The sequence below is a fragment of the Priapulus caudatus genome, unplaced genomic scaffold (assembly GCF_000485595.1).
Source record: "Priapulus caudatus unplaced genomic scaffold, Priapulus_caudatus-5.0.1 Scaffold731, whole genome shotgun sequence".
Lineage (NCBI taxonomy): Eukaryota > Metazoa > Priapulida > Priapulimorpha > Priapulimorphida > Priapulidae > Priapulus > Priapulus caudatus.
The window spans coordinates 75,231-97,819 of NW_014577792.1; the positions used below are offsets into that span (position 1 = coordinate 75,231).

Below are 22,589 nucleotides of genomic sequence, written 5' to 3' on the forward strand. Positions count from 1 at the left end.
AGTTTGGAAGTTATAGTCTCTGAAAACGCACCAGCAAACCTCCCTGAGTGATTCACTCAGGGGTTCCTTTACACAAAAGGATAGGCTCGCGTTGTAACCCTATCCTGTGTTTGGGTTACATTATTGTATCTAGGGTCTATGTCTCCCTGGGTACTGCCCGAACGTACCCTGGGTATGGTCCGGTATACTGGAATGTACCCTGGTAACTATCTCAGTATCTGATATGGTTAGGGTTAGGGAGTAGGAGTAGGCGAGGTACGGTCCGGCATATTACTAGATTAGCTCTAGTAGTAGTATTAGTAACTATAGCTCGCGTACAGTTGGCAGTTGCCGCTGGGCTATAGAACCAGCCATTAGGGATGCGCGGGACCAACTTAAAATCGCGCTTATTCGCGACTATAAAACGTCTGTGGTAGGCAATTAATGCCACAGGCACTTGAAGCGTTTCAATAAAATATAATGCTAAATAAATACGAAATCTATTTACTACCAAATTCTTAATGTTTCTATACTCTCTTTCACCTATTATTGCTGACAGTTTCCTGTAAATTCCGTCCAAATCCTATTTGCAACATACGCTTGCGGCCGCCATTCCTCACGCGGCTGCACTGTGCACACTTACACTTATATATATATAGCAGGTAGGAAAGCGTGCTGCCCAAATTCGCTCGACGCTCGCTGGATTTCACACGATTACAACACAAATATTCAACCATTCTACTCCATCTTTGTTTCTATTTCAACGACAGTGTTCACTTGTTATAAAAACATACTGTCTCTGTTCGTAATCGAGCTGTGTCACGCGAAATCTCACAAAGACTGACGAAATTCTCGCGTTCGCTAACGTTGCCCAGTAAGTGTAAATCCCTGAATTTGTGAAGCAGGTGTAGGGCTTTCTAAAACTGTGAAAGCATTAAATTGGCACAACAAAATGCATCATCAAATTTAAAGTTTACAAAAATCATATTTTTGACGTTACTTAGAGGCTGCATAATAGTTTGTTATTGTTTTTATCATGTATGTATTGAATTAATGTGTATTATTTTCTTACTGTTAATATACTCGTCTTTTAGAAAGCAATTGACTTGGTGACCAAAGCAACGGAGGAAGATAAGAACAAGAATTATGAAGAAGCATTGCGACTTTACGAGCATTCAGTAGAGTATTTTCTACATGCCATCAAGTGTAAGCTCATTTATATAAATTCATTTCTCTTCCTTTAATTTTACCTTGATTATCTATACTAGGATTTGCATACAAAAAGAATGCCAATGTAATGGATGATAGTTTCTTAGTAGATGTAAGATTGACTCATTCTATGCTAATCTATGTGTTACAATGATTGTTGAATCGTTGAGCAACGTTATAGCTATAAAAATATGATCTATGCAAAGCAAAATGGTTATTATTTGAGAATGTCTGGCTATCACACCTGGGATAATAATATACTCTTATTGAAATGTGACACATTAATAACAGAACCTCAAAGCTATTCAAATTCATCAGCATCAATCCAAGATTGGGATTTATTTATTTTATTTGTTATATATTGAGTATGACAGGATGACAACGTTGAAATGATCCTAATTGTTCTGCAGATGAGGCACAAAGTGACAAGGCCAGAGAAACTATCAGGGCCAAATGTATTCAGTATCTCGATCGAGCTGAGAAGTTGAAAAAGTATTTGGCGGATAAAGAGCACAAGAAGAAACCAATAAAAACTGGTGAAAATTCAAGCAAGTAAGTAGTTGATTATTTAGCTGTATTATAACTGCTTCTATTGAATGATGATAACGTGTGTCCCAATGTGTAAGTTACTGTAACTGGTTGCAGTAACATTTGTTAATTGTATATTGATATAGAAAATGCACAGCATTTCAGGTTGGCTAAACAACAGAATAAATATGAAAAGTTTAATTTTTCACGTGAAATAACTATCCAGGTAGTGTACAAAAAAAATTGATAAGACGTATCAACGTCTATTTAGTCTTTTTGTTTAGTTTTTAATCACATTTTTACATTTTTTCATTTTTGTATTATGGATAGCTTATTACCATGTCTGGGACTCTACTAATGCTGTATTTGTGTTGTACAGGAAGGGTGCAGACAGTGACAGTGATTCCGACAGTGATCCAGATAAAAAGAAACTGATTAACCAATTAGAAGGTACGTGTAGCATAGAAGTATCTTTTGACGCATGGAGTAAATAACTAGAAACATTAGACAGTTACATATATGCCAAGATTTTCAATGTATTTTACAGTAATATAGCATACAGTATGTTCAGTATTTTACTTGAATTGAACCAATATATCTGTGCCATAGACCTATTCTGATTCGTCATCTGTTGTTATATCACTTCCCTGTGTGATTTTCTTGTACATGAAGTATGCAACTATCGACAGGTGCTATTGTTATGGAGAAACCAAACATCAATTGGAATGATGTGGCTGGGTTAGAGGTTGCGAAAGAAGCATTAAAAGAAGCTGTTATTTTACCAATCAAGTTTCCTCACTTGTTTACAGGTATGTATGCACCCTTGACATTATAAAATTGTTTTGATAAATTTGTTGTTGTTTTCACACATTATCTATCATAATATCGTACAGCAAGTGTACGTATTTCTTTGCAAGAGAGTTCTGCACTCTTACTCATTGCAGTTTGTTAGTAGAATGTGGATACATGTGTGTCTATGTATTGAGCGTCGCCTATGTCGTAACTTTCATTCACGGCATGGACGTTTACATACAATCAAAGTGCTCATGTTAGAAGCAATTCAGTCTGGTTGAGCTGCTCTTCTGGATGTTACTGAATTGCTACTTTCTTTATTTTTTTGCAGGGAAAAGACAACCATGGAGGGGAATTCTGCTATTTGGAGTAAGTATCAATTATAAGCAATATATGTGATCACCTAAGAGGAATAATTGTATTTTACCTCCGCCAAGGAGGTTGTTTTCGCCCCTGTTTGTTGGTTTGTTGGTTTGTTTGTCTGTCAACAGGATATCTCAAAAAGTTACAGACGGATTTTGATGGAATTTTTTGGACGGGTTGGTCTTGGGCCAAGAACCAATCGATTCGATTTTGGTGGTGATCCGATCCAGATCTGGATCCAGGAATTTTTTTAAGGATTACTCATCATTGATCGTAGTGTAGCGGTTTACTCTCTAACCGCTTCGCTTTGTTTCGCTTTCGCTTTCTCTCTGTGTAGGCTCGTAGGGGTTTATGATGTGTCACCGCCGCGTTAAACCCGACTACAAATTAGATCGATAGCTATATATAGATATATGCGTCATGCATTGCGTCAGTGCAGAGTGCCAGCAAGCAAGACTGTTACGATTGCTCTTGTTCTTTTCATGGTTTTAAAAGGGAAATTTCAATTATATAGCCATTTCTTGTTCATTTTGTATTAATTAACGTTCTTGGCTCTACTGAAGCATTGATGTGTTTATGGCTGTGAGTGCCTTGTCATACTTTACTATTTTTATTTGGCATAGCATAAATAATTGTTCAACATTGATTTATATAGCCACCCGGAACAGGCAAGTCATACTTGGCGAAGGCAGTTGCTACAGAGGCCAACTCTACCTTCTTTTCTGTGTCTTCATCCGATCTTGTCTCCAAGTGGTTAGGCGAAAGTGAAAAGTAAGTACACACCTAAAACCACAACTGTGGGCAAGACATGTCATATGATCAAGAATCAAGGAATCTCAGTTATGTAACGAAATATATGTAAAGATGATATCGCCATACAGTCGGATGACAAATATATTTAAGTCCGTGCAAAATATCTGCTGTATATATTAGGGCTGTAACGATCCACCGAAATCGAATCGGATCGCGATTCTCTTCCCTCGATCCGATCCTCGATATTTTTCCCCCGTATTTTCGATTTCACTTCGATACCACTTTTTTCCTCCAATAGATGGCGGCACTACGCTATATACTGTGGAGTGTTACTCACCAATTTTACTCGGCGATTGTGCAGTGTATATATACCATAGAGATGTATAAATAGTATACATCTCTATGATATATACTCTCTAGACTCTCTAGTCTATTCACCATTTAGTATTCATTGGCAATTTCTAATAATTTATTATTGCAAAATAATGAAAATATAAAAAATAAGATAACATTTTAATATTTTGGGAATCACATCGAAGTAATCAAATCGAGAGGCTAATATCGAGAACCGGATCGAATCGAGAGGCTAATATCGAGAACCGGATCGAATCGAGAGGCTTGTGTATCGTTACAGCCCTAGTATATATCATGAACATATGATAACTGCTTCGTAGCTAACATGAACTTAAGAATTAAATCACTGAAAGCTTTATCACTGAAGTGTTTAGGGTAATTAGTAGGGAAAACAAACAGCTGTGGAACAATATAGTGAGTGTCTGACCAGCTTGAGCGACATTAATAACTTTAGCAGTTCCGAGCGGTAGCCTCTAGAGACTTATTCATGGTATGTATTGAAACCTTTTCTAGTTATGTTCTCTCTCTCTCTGATTTTAGGTTAGTCAAGAACCTCTTCGAGATGGCTCGAGACAAAAAGCCAAGCATCGTATTTATCGATGAAATAGACTCTCTTTGCAGCTCGCGCTCGGACAATGAATCCGAGTCAGCCCGGCGAATTAAGACAGAGTTCCTTGTGCAAATGCAAGGTAAGCCATTTATCTCTAACACAGAGGCAAGTCACATTTATGGTAGAAGCACGAAATCTATTCGCAAACGACTCTGTTTATCGATTTACTGCGTACTGCGTAATAACAATTAATAAAACGTGCACGTTCATGAATAGATTACCAATTCTTCTTCTTCTTAAACCCTTCCATCTCCTGGTAGACACAGGTCATTGGTGAACTTCCTCCATGTCGCTTGGTTGATTGCCTTCCGCTCCATTTCCCTTCAGGGGTAGCCCTTCTTCTTAAGTTTAGCCTCTGAGTCTCGCATCCAGGTTGCTTTGGGTCTTCCCACCTGACGTCTTCCTTGCAGGTTGCAGCTCAGCGCCGTGCGTGTGATGTCCATTGTGATTGATGTCGACGGATTACCAAGTGAGGTAGATAAATGCATTGTACTACTACAATGTTATTGACATTTCAGGTGTTGGGACAGATAATTTCGGCGTTCTAGTGTTAGGCGCAACAAATATCCCCTGGGTACTAGATGCAGCTATAAGGAGGAGGTATGTATTGTTTCATATTACTTTTTCCAATGCAGGTGTATTAATGGAGGTTTTTTTTGCTTGAAATTATCAAGTAAAGTTTCAAAAAGTCCAAATAAGCAGATTAAAATAGATGCTGCTGTTAATTCGTTGGGTGTCAATGTTGGCTCTTTCAACCTGGGTTACCTGACATGCTGTGCTGTTTATTGGTTAGATGAGTTCCTGGTTGTCTTTATGCAAGTAAAATGTGAGGAACAAGTTGAACGGAAATACTTTTTGTCACAGCACATGGTAAGATTGGTTGAATTAAGTTAACACAAAGCATTAATATTCCCAACAGTTTTGGAATGCAATCCAGGGCATGTCACTTTATAGTAAGTTGTGTATTATTTGTGTTATTGTTTTAAAGAAGAGCATACAGTGGTTCCCTCTTTATATATATGTTGCTTAATAATATAATAAATTTGATTTTGTTTGGTGATAGGTTCGAGAAGCGTATCTACATACCACTGCCAGAAGAAAATGCACGTACAACAATCTTCAAAATCCACATGGGGAACACACCAAATAGCCTTACAGATGAAAACTACAGAACGCTAGGAGAGAAAAGCGAAGGGTGAGCATATCTTGCATGCATCCGTGTGTGCCTGCGTCAGTGTGCACGTGTGTGTTTGTGTGTGACTGTCTGTGAATGTTTGCATGTGCATGCGTGCATATGCATGTGTGCATGTGCGTGCATGCATGTGCGTGCATGCATGTGTATGCGTGAGTGTGTGACTGTGTGTGTTACTTTACATTTGTGTTACTGTATTTCCAGATATTCTACTTCAATTAAATAGGTGTTCTCGAGTATATAGAAGAGTCTACCTTGTAATTCCAGCTATTCCGGTGCGGACATCAGTATAGTGGTCCGGGATGCCCTGATGCAGCCAGTGCGAAAGGTTCAGACAGCTACACACTTTAGACGGGTACGGGGACCAAGTCGCACTGACCCTAATCTAATCGTCGATGATTTGCTGTCTCCCTGTTCTCCTGGTGCACCTGGTGCCACGGAAATGTCCTGGATGGAGGTTCCTGGTGAAAAACTGCTAGAGCCAGTTGTGACAATGGTAAGTTAACATTCCGATGATAGTGATAATAAATGTACATTCAGATAATGGCAGCAGCAATAATAAATTAATATTTTAACGATAGCGGTAGCCATAATAAGTTTAACATTTCAACAATAGTGGTAGAAATAATAAATTAACATCTGATGATGTGCTGCCTTAATATTGATAGATAATAATGGCAACTTAAAGGGATCCTTTACTCTAGGTTCTAGGGTTATTTTCAGTTAATTTATGTTAAAATTACGCTACATAAAAAGTTTCATGGTTCAATGACCATTAGAAAAAAAAAATTAATGTTTTAAAACCAACGACTACAGTTTGATTACAACGACGGTGGCGCCACTCAAAGCGCACGATCTGAAAAGTTGTGCAAAACGACTATTCAGCCAAGGGCTACAGACCGAGGGTGTTTCTTATTTATTAATTTAAAAGCAAAAGGATTGTAATAAATATTATCTTATAAATGACATATAGTTTCAGTTATATTATGGATAAATTTGCCCTAAAATGAACATCGTTCGGTTAAATAGCATTTAGGTATAAATATAATTGCACCTTTGTGATTAGCACTCGGTCTGTAATGTGCAAAATATATTGGGAAATGCGCAACTTTCTCAGGGTGGCAGCGCAGTCGCGGGTGTCAATGGCGCCGTTCAAATTTCGTAGCGTTGATGTATAATTATTTATAACAATTAAATTAGGTATCTGGTAACAAGTACGTGTGGGTATAGACGATTTGTTATACAGTAAGTACAGTTGTATGCAGTAAAATCCTAGAGTCTAGTATTTCTTTAACATTTCAAATATAGCAGGACCCAGTGGTGTTAAAACCTTAATTTTAATTATTCGATACAGGGAGATGTTCTTCTGTCCCTCTCAAGCACCAAACCGACTGTTAATGATGAAGATTTGTTGAAGGTAGATAAATTCAAGGATGACTTTGGACAGGAGGGGTAGTGGCTGTACTAGTTACTACCTACTTACTACTAGAACTAGTACTAAAACCTGCTTGCTTGGAAGGTATGTAATAGGCACTGTTCCATACTGTTGTGTCTGACCTTGTAGTATATGCTTGTCATGTCAGATGCTGTCATTCTGCTGATGTGTTCATGACAAATGCGATGGGTTGTATATTTATATATAACCGATACAGGCCTGTGTTAACGTAAATGCTTTGACTACATTAAAAAAGTTACATGATTATCTTGGCCATATAAGCAACCTTTTAGGGTTTCTTTCTGTAACTTCTACATGTAGCTGTAAAATTACAACAATGCCATGTATCTATCACTTTGTGTGATTGTATGTAATGTGTTGCCCATCCTTGTAATAGTATTTTATGCAGATATGTAGTTAATATGCTACAAGTGTAGTTTTCTCCTGCATAGTTAGTGGGATTAATTTGATTAGACTGTAATTGGTCATGGATTGACTATTGTTTAATTAGGATTTATTTCTGGAAAGTCTATAGTGTATTGTGGCATATACACTGAGCATTGTTTCTGGTTATTTGCATTACACAGCGCCGGTTTAATGCCAAGTTCTTATTGTACAGACATTGAGGAAATTTATAAATGCTATGTTGATTATGTATTTATGTCCATTAAAAAGTGTGAAAATAATGTGAGATTAGAGGCTATTGTAAATGCACTGGTTTTGCTAGTTTGCATAGACATGTACAGATTAAACACAATATAAATGATATGTGAATATATTGTATCTTCATTAGTGAAAGTCGCTGACACAGAAAACAGGATACTATATACTAACTGTATATATAGGATTTATATCTCCGGACTCTCCGGATATATATCTGGATATATATAATTATTGCATGTCAGCTGCTCCACTGTACTTAAGAAATTGTGACAGTTACTTGGATAATAAGCATTACTTGTGATTATAATTTTGCAGTGATAGCTAATAAAATTATTATAAATGTGGCTTATTGCAAATATGGTGTAAAGGTCAAAACTTCAATTACATCTCAAATGCTTGTGAAACTGATATAGCACAAAGAAGATGCTGGGGAAGTGGGTTTGGTCGTTTAAACATGAGCATAATAGTTCAGACGAGCGTGTGTGTAGGAACTGTAAACGCTAAGTTGCCGATTTCAGTGTGACTCAAAATGGAAGAGCTGAATAAGTCAGAGCAGGGCATCCTACATATATAGCATTCGGACACCATTTTTGAACGACAAAGCATTATGCAGGAGCAGCAACTTGCATGTTTATTGTATTCAACCTGCAATAGTTGTCTAAGTTCAAGCAAGCATGCCCTCTCAGCATGGATTGCCATGTAATGAAGCTGCTTTCTTATAGCGAATGTGCCCTGTTCCATTAACATCCACCTATAGGCCTGCCCTAGCTCTCTAGCTGAAATGTTTGGAAGGTCTGGACTAGTCCAGGAGCAGACCAGTAGTTGCTGGCCTAGCGTTAGCACATGACCTTGGTTTCTTATTAGTGTGCAGCATTGAAGAATACATCTCGACAACTCGTCATCTTTAATTTTTATCACCCTATTACCCGTTTAAAATAACCCCCAAAAGAAGATTAAATGAAAGGGAAACGTGTAACACTGCTGCAAAAAAAGTTGGAAATATATATCTGCGAATACTGGCATTCTTTCCTCTTTGATAAATCACAACCAATGAGCTGTCATTGTACTTTAATGTAAGTAAAGTTTATCCTAAATTTCACTGAAGAAAACTGCCCTTGGGACTTCAATTAACAATACCTTGGACAACTGCTATAATGTCAGTTTTAGATGCGTGCATCTGAACTCCGTGTATGTTGGTTAGTAATGACCCTCGTTTAACCATATATGGGGTGCATATCTTTCGAGTTCCTTGGTCATTAGTGTTTAGGCATAAAGTAATGCCAATGACTTAGGAGATGTTGTGCGTGAGTTTGTGTGCGTGAGTTTTGTGTGCCAGGTCTGTAAAAAGATCTTCCAATAGTGCACATGCATAGGTCATGTGGAAATCCAATTTATTTGTTTAAAATAGTATAATAAACGGCAGTTGCCACAACTTAAGCTGTTCCAGAAAATAATCCAGAATCATCATATTTTGGCATGGTCATATTTCCATTGCATGAAGTGACAAGAGAAATAGTAATGGTGTCATCCATTGCTCGTGATATATAACACATATGAGACGTTACGTTGTTGATCTTATAAGATAGTGTCATAGTAAAAGAATACTTTCACCATCTTCAGCTTAGAACATACTGGTCAAGGGGCATGTGTCAGGGGCAAGGGTGCTAGCAGTTTCTTTTAAGTAATTGGCCGAAGGATATAGTAACATTGCTTTTCTAATGGCAACCTATCATGCTTATTTCTTTATTGAAAAAATACGATTTTCTATTGGTATTTGAATATTAGCTGTGATGTATGTACTTTTTTCTTTAAATCTCTTTTTAAAATATCTTAACTTTTCTATTTAATGAAGGATGCAAGGATACAATTTCAAATGTAAATTTCAAATAAGTATAATGGCGTAGCATTCTTTGTATTTCAAGTGATGTCGAACAAATGACATCTTTAGTGACCAACAGGTTTTCTGCAGCTACTTCCCCATTTCACTAAGATTTTTGGGATAAAAAAAATCACCTGCTTGTGCAACGTGCGTGTTTCAAAGCCGAACAGATCATTTTCACAGTGTTGGTATAGTCTATGATATGTCTATGAAATATAAACTAAGATGAAACAGATGAAGATCAATGTTTTCCCTGTGGCTGTTGAATTATACAGCCATTTCAATCGTTTATTAAATAACAATGTAAAATCTACCAAGCAAATAGATTCCTAGCTGTAATATCACAATAAATTATTTCTCATTTATATATAAATCGACAATTTTATAGTTTTCTATTTTATATAATGAGATGGGAAGTGGATGACAGAAAGAGACTAGATAGAAGACAGGGGACGAAATAAGGGGAAAAGAAATAGAATTGAGGTGGAGGGAGCGAGGCAGAGAGAGCGAGAGAAAAAAGGGAGGGTGAAAAGAAACGAGTGATGGAGGTGGAGAAAATGGAAATGGAGGTGGAGAAAATGGAAATGGAAGTGAGATTTTTATTATTGCATACAATTGTTTGATACATAATAACATAATAACATGCACACATCAAAATCATTGTAAATTGAAGATCAAGACAACTATTACTAGACATATTCCTTATCCACACGGCAGAGCACAGGTGTTTTGCTGTGAATGATAAGAACATAAATATAGAGAAGTTGACAATGTGTAATCGGATTCAATATACAAACAAACATTTAAAAAATCAAAATGGGAAAAAATAATGCAATTTATAGTTGATTGTTCGTTGTTAGTGCATGTAATCATAATAGGCTTCCTTGTACGATTGTCTGACAGTCGATTGTCTACTATTGATTAACTGACCGTTGACATGATTATGAGAAGAGTAAAGGTCAAGGAAACGAGTACATTGACACCTACAACTTTTCACTGAGTGATGCAACGTAGCCAAGTGCAGTCTGTAGAGAGATCAAGCAGTAGCCTTCCTCTCCCATTAAATAGCTAAATGGAGAAAAAACATACAATAAACATGACTATTTTCCTACATTAAAACCTCAAATGAACAGACTGATATTTCCGTGATTTAGTTATCCAAGAATAAACAATACAAGTAAAGTAATTTTGCGTTTAGTATACAGAGAGATAAACAAGTATATGCAATGTTGAAGAGGTGTCACGTAGTTCTATGCTATCTTCTCACCCCTCGTGAATGAATTCCTCTATCGCATGACACTCAGAGATAAGCTGTGGAAGTCCTGTGTTCACTACCACATATGCAAGAACCGGAACCAGATCGTCTGCACCACTGTTGGTTAAATACAACTATATTAGTTCAACATCAAGCAAAAGATTTCTGTAAATTAAATCTCCTTGCAATTCTACATGAGCAGGTAAAAGCCACTGGGAGATTATTAACAAGAATATTCTGCTTTTTGAATTGCAGTATTATACTGTAGTTATTCAGTACCCGACCATTAGCATTAATCAATTCTTATTACATTGGTTAACAAAAGGTAAGCAATTGTACTAATATATTGTTGATACGAAACTTACACAGTAGGACTTTGGGAGGCTTTCCCAGTATAATACTCGTCTACGCTGTGGCATATGATCTTGATTACGTGTACTTCAGAATATAAATAGTCAAATAATTAATTCACTACAAACGTGGCTATGCATTTGCATATGATGTTCATATCACATTAATAATGGTTGAAAAAATTGGGCTGAGAGAATGGCAGTAAAATAGTGTAGGCAGTCATACTTTTACATACAGTTAACAGTAGTGTGGACCTAAAGTTTAAAATTAACATAAAAATTACAATAGTAATCTTAAAATAGTTAAAATGCATCATCCCTATTTCAATTGATTAAGGCTTGGATTAAAACAACCTCGTTGCTAGTTCAAAACTCCTCCCGGCGCGCAACTCCTCTCAGAGCTTCCCCAAGTGCAAGGCAGCTCAGTACTAACCTACACATTCCAGCTTGCTGAGTGGGCAGATCAAATGCACGACTCTCTGCAGTTCACAGATTGCTGAGCTATATGGAACAGACTCATGGCCATAGAGGCAGAGGTTTTCTCCCACAAACATATCATCAGGTTTGGCCCCCATGTATGCTGTCATCGCTTTTGCCAACTGTGTTTCCTTAGATTTGTTAATCAACCTGTTTGAACATTTTAAAGAACCATTAAAAAACCGTAAAATTAACGGTAATTTAAAAAACCGTGGAAACGTACAGCAAGTTACGAAGCACTTCAACTGGTTAAACCTCCTGCAACGGTTTAGTTAGCCATGTGTAAATTATAGTGGCTATAATTTAGTGATTTTCGTCTAGAATGTACAAACCTTATGGCGATGTATCATCACCCGTCTTACCTGAATAGAGGCAAAAGATAGGGCCAGAGACGTTCCAAAAATGGCTGTTCGAGCGATGAGTGCACTTGGTCTCTGCCAAGTGGTGTGTTCAGCTGCTCATATGTTGCGAGGAACATCTCGTGCAGCCGGTCGATGTAGAGACGCACATCATTTATTATGTTTTTAGCGTGTCGTTGCAGAGCTTCTCCTTCCACCGACTCCAAATCCAAATCATCATCTGCTGCAAAAGTAACGTGTGGTGAAAAGGCGTAATGACAGGTGTTACATGAGTCTTGGCAATAAGTCTGGAAACCCAGCTAGTCCTGACTGCAAAAATGTTGATTTGTTTTATATAACCTATAGTAAAATACATAAAGATTGGCTAGTCCCACTTAAATGTTACTGGCCCTAAACTGGGGGGACAGACCTCTGTTTCTATCACTGTCCACATACATGTAATCATGACTTTACAGACTTCATATAAGCAAGGGGTGGCATGCAGTGACATTGATTTGCAGTAAAGACGTCACTTGTTTGAGGAATAAGGATAACACGTAGAACATATTAACAGATTGACAACAGACACTGTATAATAGTTTGTTTAGATAATCAAACTATAACCCATAATCAATAACAGAATTTACTGATGTGCATAAAAATCAATATTTTAAGTCAATCTAGCACTAAGATCATGTGAAGTGATGTTAGATGTTATGTGCAGATCGTGATTATGCAAGTTATGTTGATGTTTTATGATGAAGTTTGATGTTATGCAGCAAGTTATGTGCACATAGATGTTATGTGCTATCTAAATCAATATTTAGCACTAAGATCATGTGATGTTTCAGTTAACATTTGATACAGCACATATAACGCCACACAGAATTAAATCTAGGTGTACAACTAGTTTTACTTAACACTGTAACAACAGACCTTTTAATGTTTCATCGACATCATTTTCATCAAACGTCTCCTCTTCATCCACTTCTGCATTCATTCCATGCGTAAGCTGCTTTGCCAGATTTTCACCAGTCGCTGCCGCTTGCTCTAGATCTTGCCTTGCTGACTCAATAGCATTCGCTAAGTCGTCCTTGTTCCCAGTTGCAAGCTCAGCATTCGTATACAAATTACTGACGTCATCCACCACTGCTGGCACGACAGAGTCTTGCCCGCCGTCACTGTGTAGACAGCTACGACCTGCTCTGGACTGAGTCAGTGCACTACCAGGTTTCAGTCCATGGAATGGGACACGGATGTGGCTGCATTCGTCTAACCGGTGACTGACAAGTGGTTGCAGCCTGTCGTAGATCAGATACTGGTATTTCTGCAGCATTTGTGCTAGTGGGTGGCCACTTGTGCTGTCAATGAGGAAACAAGGTAGCATTAAGTTTTGGGCATTGTGTGAGCGGGCAGACGTGTGAGTGTATGTGTTCATAAATGAGACCATAGATGTATCTGTGTAGGCATGCATGCACGTGGTGCATGAGTAAGGATCATACATGTGTGTATTAATGTGTACATTATGTATTGACATTTGAGGGTGGCTTTGAGGGTGTAAATGTATAGGTGTGAGTGTGCACAAGAGTGGCTGGGTCTATGTGCATGTGGATGTATACGATGACATTCTTGAGGGTGCACATGAGTGAGCGTATGTGGGCCCGTGTGTGTGTGTGTGTGTGTGTGTGTGTGTGTGTGTGTGTGTGTGTGTGTGTACATGTGTGAGTGTGACTGTGAGGTGTACATGTGCAGGTGTGAGTATACACAAGGATGGCTGTGTGCATGTGTGCATGCTTGAGGACGTACACTATTAGTGTCTGTGTGGGTGTATGTGTGAGCACTCAGCTGTGTGTGGATAGCACGTTAATACATCGGTACATGCGTGCATGTACTAACCTGATGATGAGTTTGATGAGCTGATGCATGAACACTGTGTCCTCTGGAGTCTCCTGCAGCTTGTGTCTCCAGCCTCGCAACCACTCCTACAAGACCGCAGATGCTCACGTTCAAGTTCACAACTTGTAATTATTAGACATTGTAGGATGTTCTAGCAGACACTCACATTCAAGTTTACAACGTGTAACCATTAAACATTGTAAGACGTTCTTAAATAAAAATCACTTACACGACTCACAGGCACATAATTAAGACATGATGTGAGTAACACGTTCATGATTCATTCTTGCATGATAACAATACCCGATTGCATACCTGACACTGCTCATACTCCTGTATCTGCAAATACAGCTGTTTCTTCTCATCATCCTCTTTGGTAGCAGATATCCCAAACTTCCTGCACACAGAAATCAGACAATAGCTGTTAGCATAATTGCATCTATTAGATGTGGTTTTGTACGATTGCAATATATAACTATCATTACAATGTGCCAACTCTGCTGTATACATATATTAGGGCAATTAGTATAGGCCCTCTGATATTATTTAGCCAGTAACCTATGACATGCCCTACGCATTTTTAAGCCCCCATAACACCACCTACATCCATATTATCAAGCCTGACACCCACGTATGCACACATGCCCACACAAATAGGTAGACATGTATATCAGGAGTAGATAATAGGGAAGGAGTGTGACTTCAATAAACAAGGGAAATTCGTCATTTACTAGCCTTAGAAAAGATTTTTTTGGGGGCGGGGGGGGGGGGGGGGGGGCGGGGCGGGGGCGGGGGTACGGGGGGCCGCGGGCGGGGGGGGGAAATCCTTCGCTCCATATTATGAGTTATTACACGTCTACCGCGTCATAGCAGATAATAGGCGGAAGTCGCCGTCGCTGGATTTTTATTATTCAATCACAGTGCGATCAGCAATTCTCTGTTTAGTCGCAGTATGCAAGCACGCGCGACAACCATTTTAGGCGCAAAACAATTTGCATCCAGCGGCATTGACAGGGGGTCACCCGTGAGTATATTCTCAATCAGCATGACTTGACGACTATTTTTAGCCAAAAATTAGCCCTCAAAAAAGTACTGAGCGCCAGCAAAAAAGTTAACGAAGTCACCAGTCAATATCCTAGGCGCTCACACTATTATATTACACTGCAGCAGTAAAGTCAAGAACGAATCCAAGCGCGCAGTCAGAAAAGTAAATAGCAAATCCTATCCGCCCAATTCTATAGTCAGGCTCAAAATCCAGGAATCGAAACGCCAAGCAATAGCCAGAAAACGCATGAAATAGCAGAAAAGCAGTAACCCCCAAAAAATCCGCGGGCATCGCCGGGATAGCCAGCTAGTATAATTTTATACCTATACAGATAAATGTGATATGTTGAAATTGACATACCTGCATCTGTGCTAAGGCTTCGGGCTCTTCCAGCACTCTGTAGGCACACCATATAGAATTCTCTCTCCCATCCTTTGATCCTATTGAGTAATAATCTACACATTATGGCATTTTGCCTGAACAAACAAATCATGGGCACGTACCTTCATCACAAGTAACTTAAATAAGAATCCTACACATCAGATGGCCTGTCAAGGCCACAAACAAACTATAGGAGTATAATAGGGCAACAACAGACAACTCATAGAGATCTCAAATGAATAGGCTGGGATGGATGGTCCACACCCTAAAAAGGAAAATGTTAGAAAGAAATTTTGTCACAGTCTTGTCAAAGAGAAGAATAGGGCATCTCAAGAACATCTGGCGACAGAAAACTGAGGCATAGCAAGGAAAAGACTAGCTACTCATGGATTGAAATTAAAAGACAGCACAAAAGCAGAGTTCTCTATGTGATAGGGGTGTCGTTAATATATATCCTTTCTAATACTATAGAGCAACAAAGCAATTGCAATTAACTGAACTGAACTGTTTATGGCACTGTGCATACTGCATCATCATGGCAGTAGTAATACAAAGTGTACAAAACAAAATTGGAAAAGAATAGTCACTGTAATTGTACAATTAAAATTTAAAATGAAATTCACATTCCTACTTAGGCCAAACAAAAAATACCTTTGGTTGCGGGTCACATGGATTGTGAAAATTATAGGTAGGTAGGGTAGGTATTACATTTTTTTTCCTGCAAAAACATGGGTAGTTGCCAGCGTTTTTTTTCACAAGTTAAATATAGGGTATACAGCTTGAAATGCAGGAGCCACGAGATGCAAATGACTTGCATTGCATGTACCATTGCTGCAAGTCACGACATTGTTTTTGTGACAGCCAAGAAGAACAGGAAGACAAAAATGTAAACTTCACAAGGAATGGAAAGGGTACCAGTCCCTCAGTCTGGGAAAAAATTAGGGCTACCATTGCTACAAAGTCTTTCTTCAGGACAGAAGATTCAGGAATGCTCATTTGGATCCCACAACCTGATATTGTGTCATCTTGGTGTCATCTGGAATCAGAGATTGGGAAGGAGAGGACGAGACTCGTTTGTCAAGACCTGCCAAACCAAAAACACTAGATCCCAAAATTGTGGACTGCAGATCCAGAAGAGCAGGAGAATAAAATACATGGACACAGACAAAATTATAAATCTGAAAATTACTCTGGATATTGTGTATGCTCTTGATGAACATCCATACATAGTACTACATGACATTTTCAAATTAATAAATGTTTCTTCTGCTGTAGGCATCTCATTTCAATACATTGTTTATTAGGGGTGTAACGATGCATCGAACTATCGATAACTATCGATATTTTTTGTCTCGATGGCAATTTAATGCATCGATGGTAAAGTGAAACACGATATTTATCGCCGATAGTATATACTAAACAATTGATATTTTTCGATTGTTGCAAAATGTGAACACGCTGGATAGTAGTGTTTAGGAATCGCTCCAAAAACGGAGCTTGATTAATGTCCCTATTGAACGAGCGAGTAACCGAAGTGTAAACGGCTCTGCGGCCGGTTATAGCACGATAGCATGCGTATACTAATATAGTAGCGATCGATCGCGTACATCAAAGGCCGGCCGCCGGCCATATGACCTTCAGGCCTGTGTTTTATGAAGTAGCCGGCCCAGGCTCTATACGACTGTTTCACGTTGTTAAAAATATTTTGGAATTCTCCTTAGGTAAATAAAATGACAAGAGTCGGATATTTGAATATGTATGATCGGCAGGCGGTTATCTTTGAATTTAATTTTTCTTTAAACCCTCTAAAAGTGACCGCAGTCGCATATTTTTCACTCCGAAATGTGAAGTCGGGCGGGTGACCCGAACCAAAGGTAATTTTTTGGTCGGCCTTATATGATATGCTCATAATATCACATATCCGTTGCGATTAATGTTCAACTACGAAACTTATTGCATGCCACCTTATACCTATGTTAATAGATAGATAGATAGATAGATAATAGGTTTATTGCAAAACTAGTGTTAACAACGTTACAATTAAAATAAATTTTGCAAACAAGATATCATCAGGCAGTATAAAACTGAAATTGATGATCAGATATTTACAATAATATATGTTCCATGGTAAGACATAGATATCTCTAAAAATGTTGGTTCATAAAATTATATCAATAAACTAAAAACCATCTTTAGAATATAATATACTAAATTTAAAATATCGTGATCCTTGGTCAAAAAATAGTTACAATTAAAATGCGACACAATGATAGAATCAAACATATCACATAACCGAAAGTTGTCCAGAGGGTTATTTCAAAGAGACCAAAATGTTTATAAAGGAATATACAATGTATATAATATAGTATACCTCGATTTCTGAGCTCTGTCAATAAATACTGCATGACAAACGTTACACATTCCAAGTACTTAAAACAGGCTTCCTGAAACAGAATTGAAACACTTTTAGCACAAATTCATAGAAGAATTTCCTTGTGACAATCTGTATTAAAAAATGGTCTAAACAGGTAAATATGTCATGGACAGACCATTAATGTAAAAGACATAATAGCCAAAATTTCCAGGAAAACATAGTCAGCCTAGATAAATAATAAACATATAATAATATGTAATACAAACAAGTGCCGCAGAGCGACAGCGCTCATCTAACGTCTACTGCGGTGACTCTGTGGTGGAGTGGTGGATTCTAGTAAACCCGTGTAGTCCCAAATGTGTTCACATACACGCCGAAACAGTGGAAGGCACAGGGATGTATCAGGAACCTTCTCAAAAGGAATGTTCATTGGGGATCGTTATGAAAAGTTGCCACGAGATGGCGCGTACGTTTAAGTGTCTTCAGATTAAAGATGGAGAGCTCACGCATCGTATGTAGTACGTAACAACTAATTTGCAAGACAGAATAGGTAAGCACACATACATTTACCTACGCAAGCCTACAGGCTAAAATAGAGAGCTGCCACCTGTAACTAATTAACTGCAGGCAAAAACCGCTACACGAGTACCACCACCACATGCACTGGCCATCTGCAGTGGCCACTGGCAGTGGCATACGTTACATGTAACACACTGACAGTACAGAAATGCCATAGAAATTATACGATTTAAGGACATAAACCTTCACCAAATTTAGTTTTGAATTCACCTGTGACATTGTAGCCTCATACAGATCCAGGCATGTATAGATTCTACTAGCAAACCACGGCAGTCAAATTATTTTCTAACAGTAAAGAAATCCATGTTTAACCGCCTCTTGAGGGTCAAAAGGTTATCCGGACACTTACTCTCGCATGTCAGCAGAAATTACATTTTCATGGTCCTTTCAATAAAGCCATAAAAATGCTAGGTCACCGCCTGAAACAAAAAAGTTTTTCAATCGCCTCCATCAGACCATGTCCTCAGAAAATTTCTAAAATCTGCCCTGTGCCCCATTAACCTTTGACCTGTGACCTCAATTTCGGCACAGTGATGGCTTTTCATTACCATGATGCTGTACACCGACTATTCACGAGCCTAGTCGAGCCGTTTAGATTTGTGCCGCAATTCTACATTTCCTCCCTATACCTTAAGTAAAGGAGGAAATGTTCCCCCTTCATTTACACCTCTTGACCTTTGACCTTTGACCCCCAGCTTCAACATCCTAACTCGTTTTCGGATTACCCCCACACGTCCCGACTTTCGAATCCGTACGTCGAGCCGTTTAGATTTGTTCCCAACTGTTGATGGACGCACGCACGCACGGACGCACGCACGACGCACGCACGCTCATGCGATTCTACAAGCTGCATCTGACTATGTCAGATGAGCTCAAAATAATTGGGCTGAAAAAGAGTGACAACTGTTTCATGCAGAAAGTGTCTTAGCAACATTTTACACTCTCCACATTGCGGTTCCCTTTTTTGTTATAGAGTAAGAAGTTCTGCATAAGACATTATGTTAATTAGTATCTATTCATACTATACCTTCTCCTTGTCATTTTTTTCCATCTGTATTGCATCGTGGGCAATCTTCATTGCCTGCTGTAAGGGGTCGGAATCATTTCCACCTACAGCTGCCATTCCATCTGGATAATGAAGAGCTAGACCAGCTGAAAATGACAGCACACCTATAAATATCAATTGTATTTTATATGAGTTGTTTGTTGACAAACACTTGTCACACTTGGAGGTAGAACTTCACTTTTAAAAGAGGAGGCTTAACAGATATCTTTGCTCCCAAAAGGGAGAGTCTGATGTTTAAAGTTCTAAAATAAAGACACCAATAATGAGGTGATCACGAAATGGATCAGATACTAAATGATACAGATAAATGGAATTTTACTGGGATGGTGCCTTTATATTTACAATATGTGTTTGATACAATTGGCTATTCAATTTTACTATTCACGTTTTACACATGATTTCAAGGAAGAACTAACCAAATGGTTCTAGAAGGGCTATGACACTGGTGGATCAACTGTAGTCGGCTAGTCGCCACATACAAATTTGGCCACTCTTTACTGGACATTTTCTACTGTTTGAACAATCTCAATATGTTAAGTTTGCCATAATTAGGATTAGGGCTAAGAAGGTGGGTAATGGTTAGATATACGATGATGTACCGCTGTATATATGGGGCTCCTATAGGTACGAGTTGACAACTATAGAGTTATTAAGCAGGACCATTTTACGTAATTAGATGCTACCATTAGTAATCATATTAAAGCCCGCACAATGCGCATCCAAACGCTAATTTCTCCAGTACTAGACTAGCAAATACTTCGTGGCATGCATAATCACACTACCTTATGACAAATAAACTCTAGTTCCTCCCATTTCACTGTGCGTTGTCTTATAAAAGGTATTTGAAAATACCTCCAATGTTGTTCAAATTCTCCGATGTTGTTGACAGTTTCGCGTTGCTCTCCCAAGCAACCGTTTAGCGGTGTTGCGGTACAGCGGTACGGGTGTACCAAAGATAAAAACATGTGACGTCACCTAACCACTTCGAGGCTAAATTGTTTGGCAAACAAGTCGGCGTTGGCGCCAGAATGCCAGTTTTCTCACCACTTTCTTGTGGGTTTTAAGCAAACGCGCAGTGAAATTGGAGGAACTAGAGTTTATTTTGTCATAAGGTAGTGTGATTATGCATGCCACGAAGTATTTGCTAGTTTAGTACTGGAGAAATTAGCGTTTGGATGCGCATTGTGCGGCTTTAATAGGCACTGATTCCAGGCTGTTTGGCTAGTGCACAGTTCTACCTAGCTCTACACCATGTAACCCTTTGCTTCTACCTGCTACCATTGTAATGCAGCAGGTATGAAGGGCATTGTACAGAACAGCTACAAAGACAGAGTGTGCACAAGCCCTCGCAGCTCTTACGGTTACTATTAGTAGCAGTACTAGTATTAGTAGTAAGGAGGGCTATATTACTAATTTATTACTACTAGATCTAAAGGCCCTGTCACACCAACGTATGCAAGCCAGTGTATACCTCCGTATGAAAAAATTTGTGAATACGCTGGCATACGTCGAATAAGTTATGGGTAAGTTTTGTATAAGTTAAGAGCACGCTGAAGCACACTGGTATACGTCGTAGTACAGCGAGGTCGTAGAAAAATTCTTTGCATTCACACACGTTACTTGTAAGTTACTGTACATGAGTCTAAATACGTCGAGATAATGTCTAGCGTACCCAAAAACTTATTTTTAACCTATGAGTATGAGTAACATGCTTTGAACCTATGTGTAATTTATCAGTTATAAATATCGAACTTATCTCCAACGCATATTGACGTATGTAGACGTATTTGACGTGTTCCGGACGCCACAGAACTTGCTGAATGTGTTTCTAACTTACAGCTACCATATAATGGCGTATTGGCAGCGTTTAGGTGAATTGGTATATAAAAATGGTATTGGCATGTTGATACTGCGATGTCTAGTGCGGTTATGATTTGAATCGTCGAGCAGCAGCCTTTTTATAGGCTACGACACGTGATCGTCGGCGATACGCTGCCGCGCGCTATGCATAAGTTAGACTATCGTTGGACATAAGTTGAACGCCGGCAACTCGCTAAGCATTCGTTGGTATAAGTTATCTATAAGTTATCGAAACGTTCTATATAAGTTACTAATACGTGATGACCAGGGGAAAAAATACACGGGGGCGGCGGGCGATTTCGCCCCCGAAATGCCAAAAAGAGCCCCCGAAAACATGATATCAAGGGCGACCCCAAAAGCAAAAATTCGCCATGGAAATCGATTGTCCAGGTCGGTCCTGCGCCTTGCCGCTCTCGCTCGCCCTCTGCCGCTAGCGGTAGCCGGTTCCACGGTGCGGTAGAATTCATGATACGGTGTGACTGTCAAGTGTTTACCATTTAAGCATGCATGTGTGTACTGTACTGTATTGCATTCAATCAAGCGCGCGCTGCCGCCCGCGCGTATATATACGTGTGTGCCTGTGCGAGTGCTTGCGGGTGTGCCTACGCGCGTGCCTGTGTGTGCCAGTGTGCCTGCGTGCCTGTGTGTGCCGGTGTGCCTGCGGGCGTGCTTGCGTGTGTGCCTGCGCGCGTGCGCGCGTGCCTGCAGGCGTGCTTGCGTGTGTGCCTGCGTGCGTGCATGTGCGTGCCTGCGCGCGTGCTTGCGCGTGTGCCTGCACGCGTGCTGCCTGCATGCGTGCGTGCGGGTGTGCCTGCGGGCATGCCTACGTAGACCCGTAGGACCAACGACCCGTAGGATTATAGAACCGTAATCCATGGAAAATCCTAATGAAATTCACACGTATATTTTTCCCTGCCGGCACACTCGTGTGTCATTCCCGATTGTAGCTTTTTCGTCAATTCCCCGAAAGAGTTTTGCTGTCGCTCTCTCGCAATGCCAACCCTCTACATGCCACCCCTGCCAGCAGGCACGTACGCAGCGTCGATGTGCACAGCCATACACACGTGCCTCGCGGGCCGCTTTCTCAAACCCCCTGAGCTTCAAGGGCCCTTACGCAGGCCCTGGACCCCAACCGCAACCGCAAGAGACTTCGCGTATAAACAATCGATCCTCCTCGCTGTACAAGCTTGCTAAATTGGTGTGTGTGTGTG

At 39.4% G+C, this 22,589-nt stretch overlaps 2 protein-coding genes across 3 annotated transcripts in view; one reads left to right on the plus strand and one right to left on the minus strand.

Annotated features, from left to right (window-relative positions):
• LOC106813158 (vacuolar protein sorting-associated protein 4A-like) overlaps positions 1-9,296 on the plus strand; it is a 10,917-nt gene extending 1,621 nt beyond the window's left edge. Inside the window, exons 2-12 of the mRNA XM_014817224.1 lie at positions 1,074-1,185; positions 1,599-1,740; positions 2,096-2,166; positions 2,406-2,525; positions 2,840-2,877; positions 3,527-3,642; positions 4,519-4,667; positions 5,107-5,188; positions 5,652-5,783; positions 6,048-6,276; positions 7,135-9,296. Of these exons, the coding sequence (XP_014672710.1) occupies positions 1,074-1,185; positions 1,599-1,740; positions 2,096-2,166; positions 2,406-2,525; positions 2,840-2,877; positions 3,527-3,642; positions 4,519-4,667; positions 5,107-5,188; positions 5,652-5,783; positions 6,048-6,276; positions 7,135-7,236 (1,293 nt within the window). The 3' untranslated portion in view covers positions 7,237-9,296. The remainder of the gene's footprint in view (positions 1-1,073; positions 1,186-1,598; positions 1,741-2,095; positions 2,167-2,405; positions 2,526-2,839; positions 2,878-3,526; positions 3,643-4,518; positions 4,668-5,106; positions 5,189-5,651; positions 5,784-6,047; positions 6,277-7,134) is intronic.
• Positions 9,253-22,589, minus strand: part of LOC106813157 (VPS9 domain-containing protein 1-like) — a 15,990-nt gene continuing 2,653 nt past the window's right edge. Inside the window, exons 5-12 of one of the 2 annotated variants that reach the window (XM_014817222.1) lie at positions 14,389-14,470; positions 14,074-14,159; positions 13,114-13,538; positions 12,202-12,418; positions 11,796-11,989; positions 11,378-11,450; positions 11,025-11,129; positions 9,253-10,825 (exon numbers count right to left, since the gene is read on the minus strand). In XM_014817222.1, the coding sequence (XP_014672708.1) occupies positions 10,741-10,825; positions 11,025-11,129; positions 11,378-11,450; positions 11,796-11,989; positions 12,202-12,418; positions 13,114-13,538; positions 14,074-14,159; positions 14,389-14,470 (1,267 nt within the window). In that variant the 3' untranslated portion in view covers positions 9,253-10,740. Of the gene's footprint in view, positions 10,826-11,024; positions 11,130-11,377; positions 11,451-11,795; positions 11,990-12,201; positions 12,422-13,113; positions 13,539-14,073; positions 14,160-14,388; positions 14,471-22,589 lie in introns of both variants that reach the window. The other variant, XM_014817221.1, reaches the window with a different exon arrangement.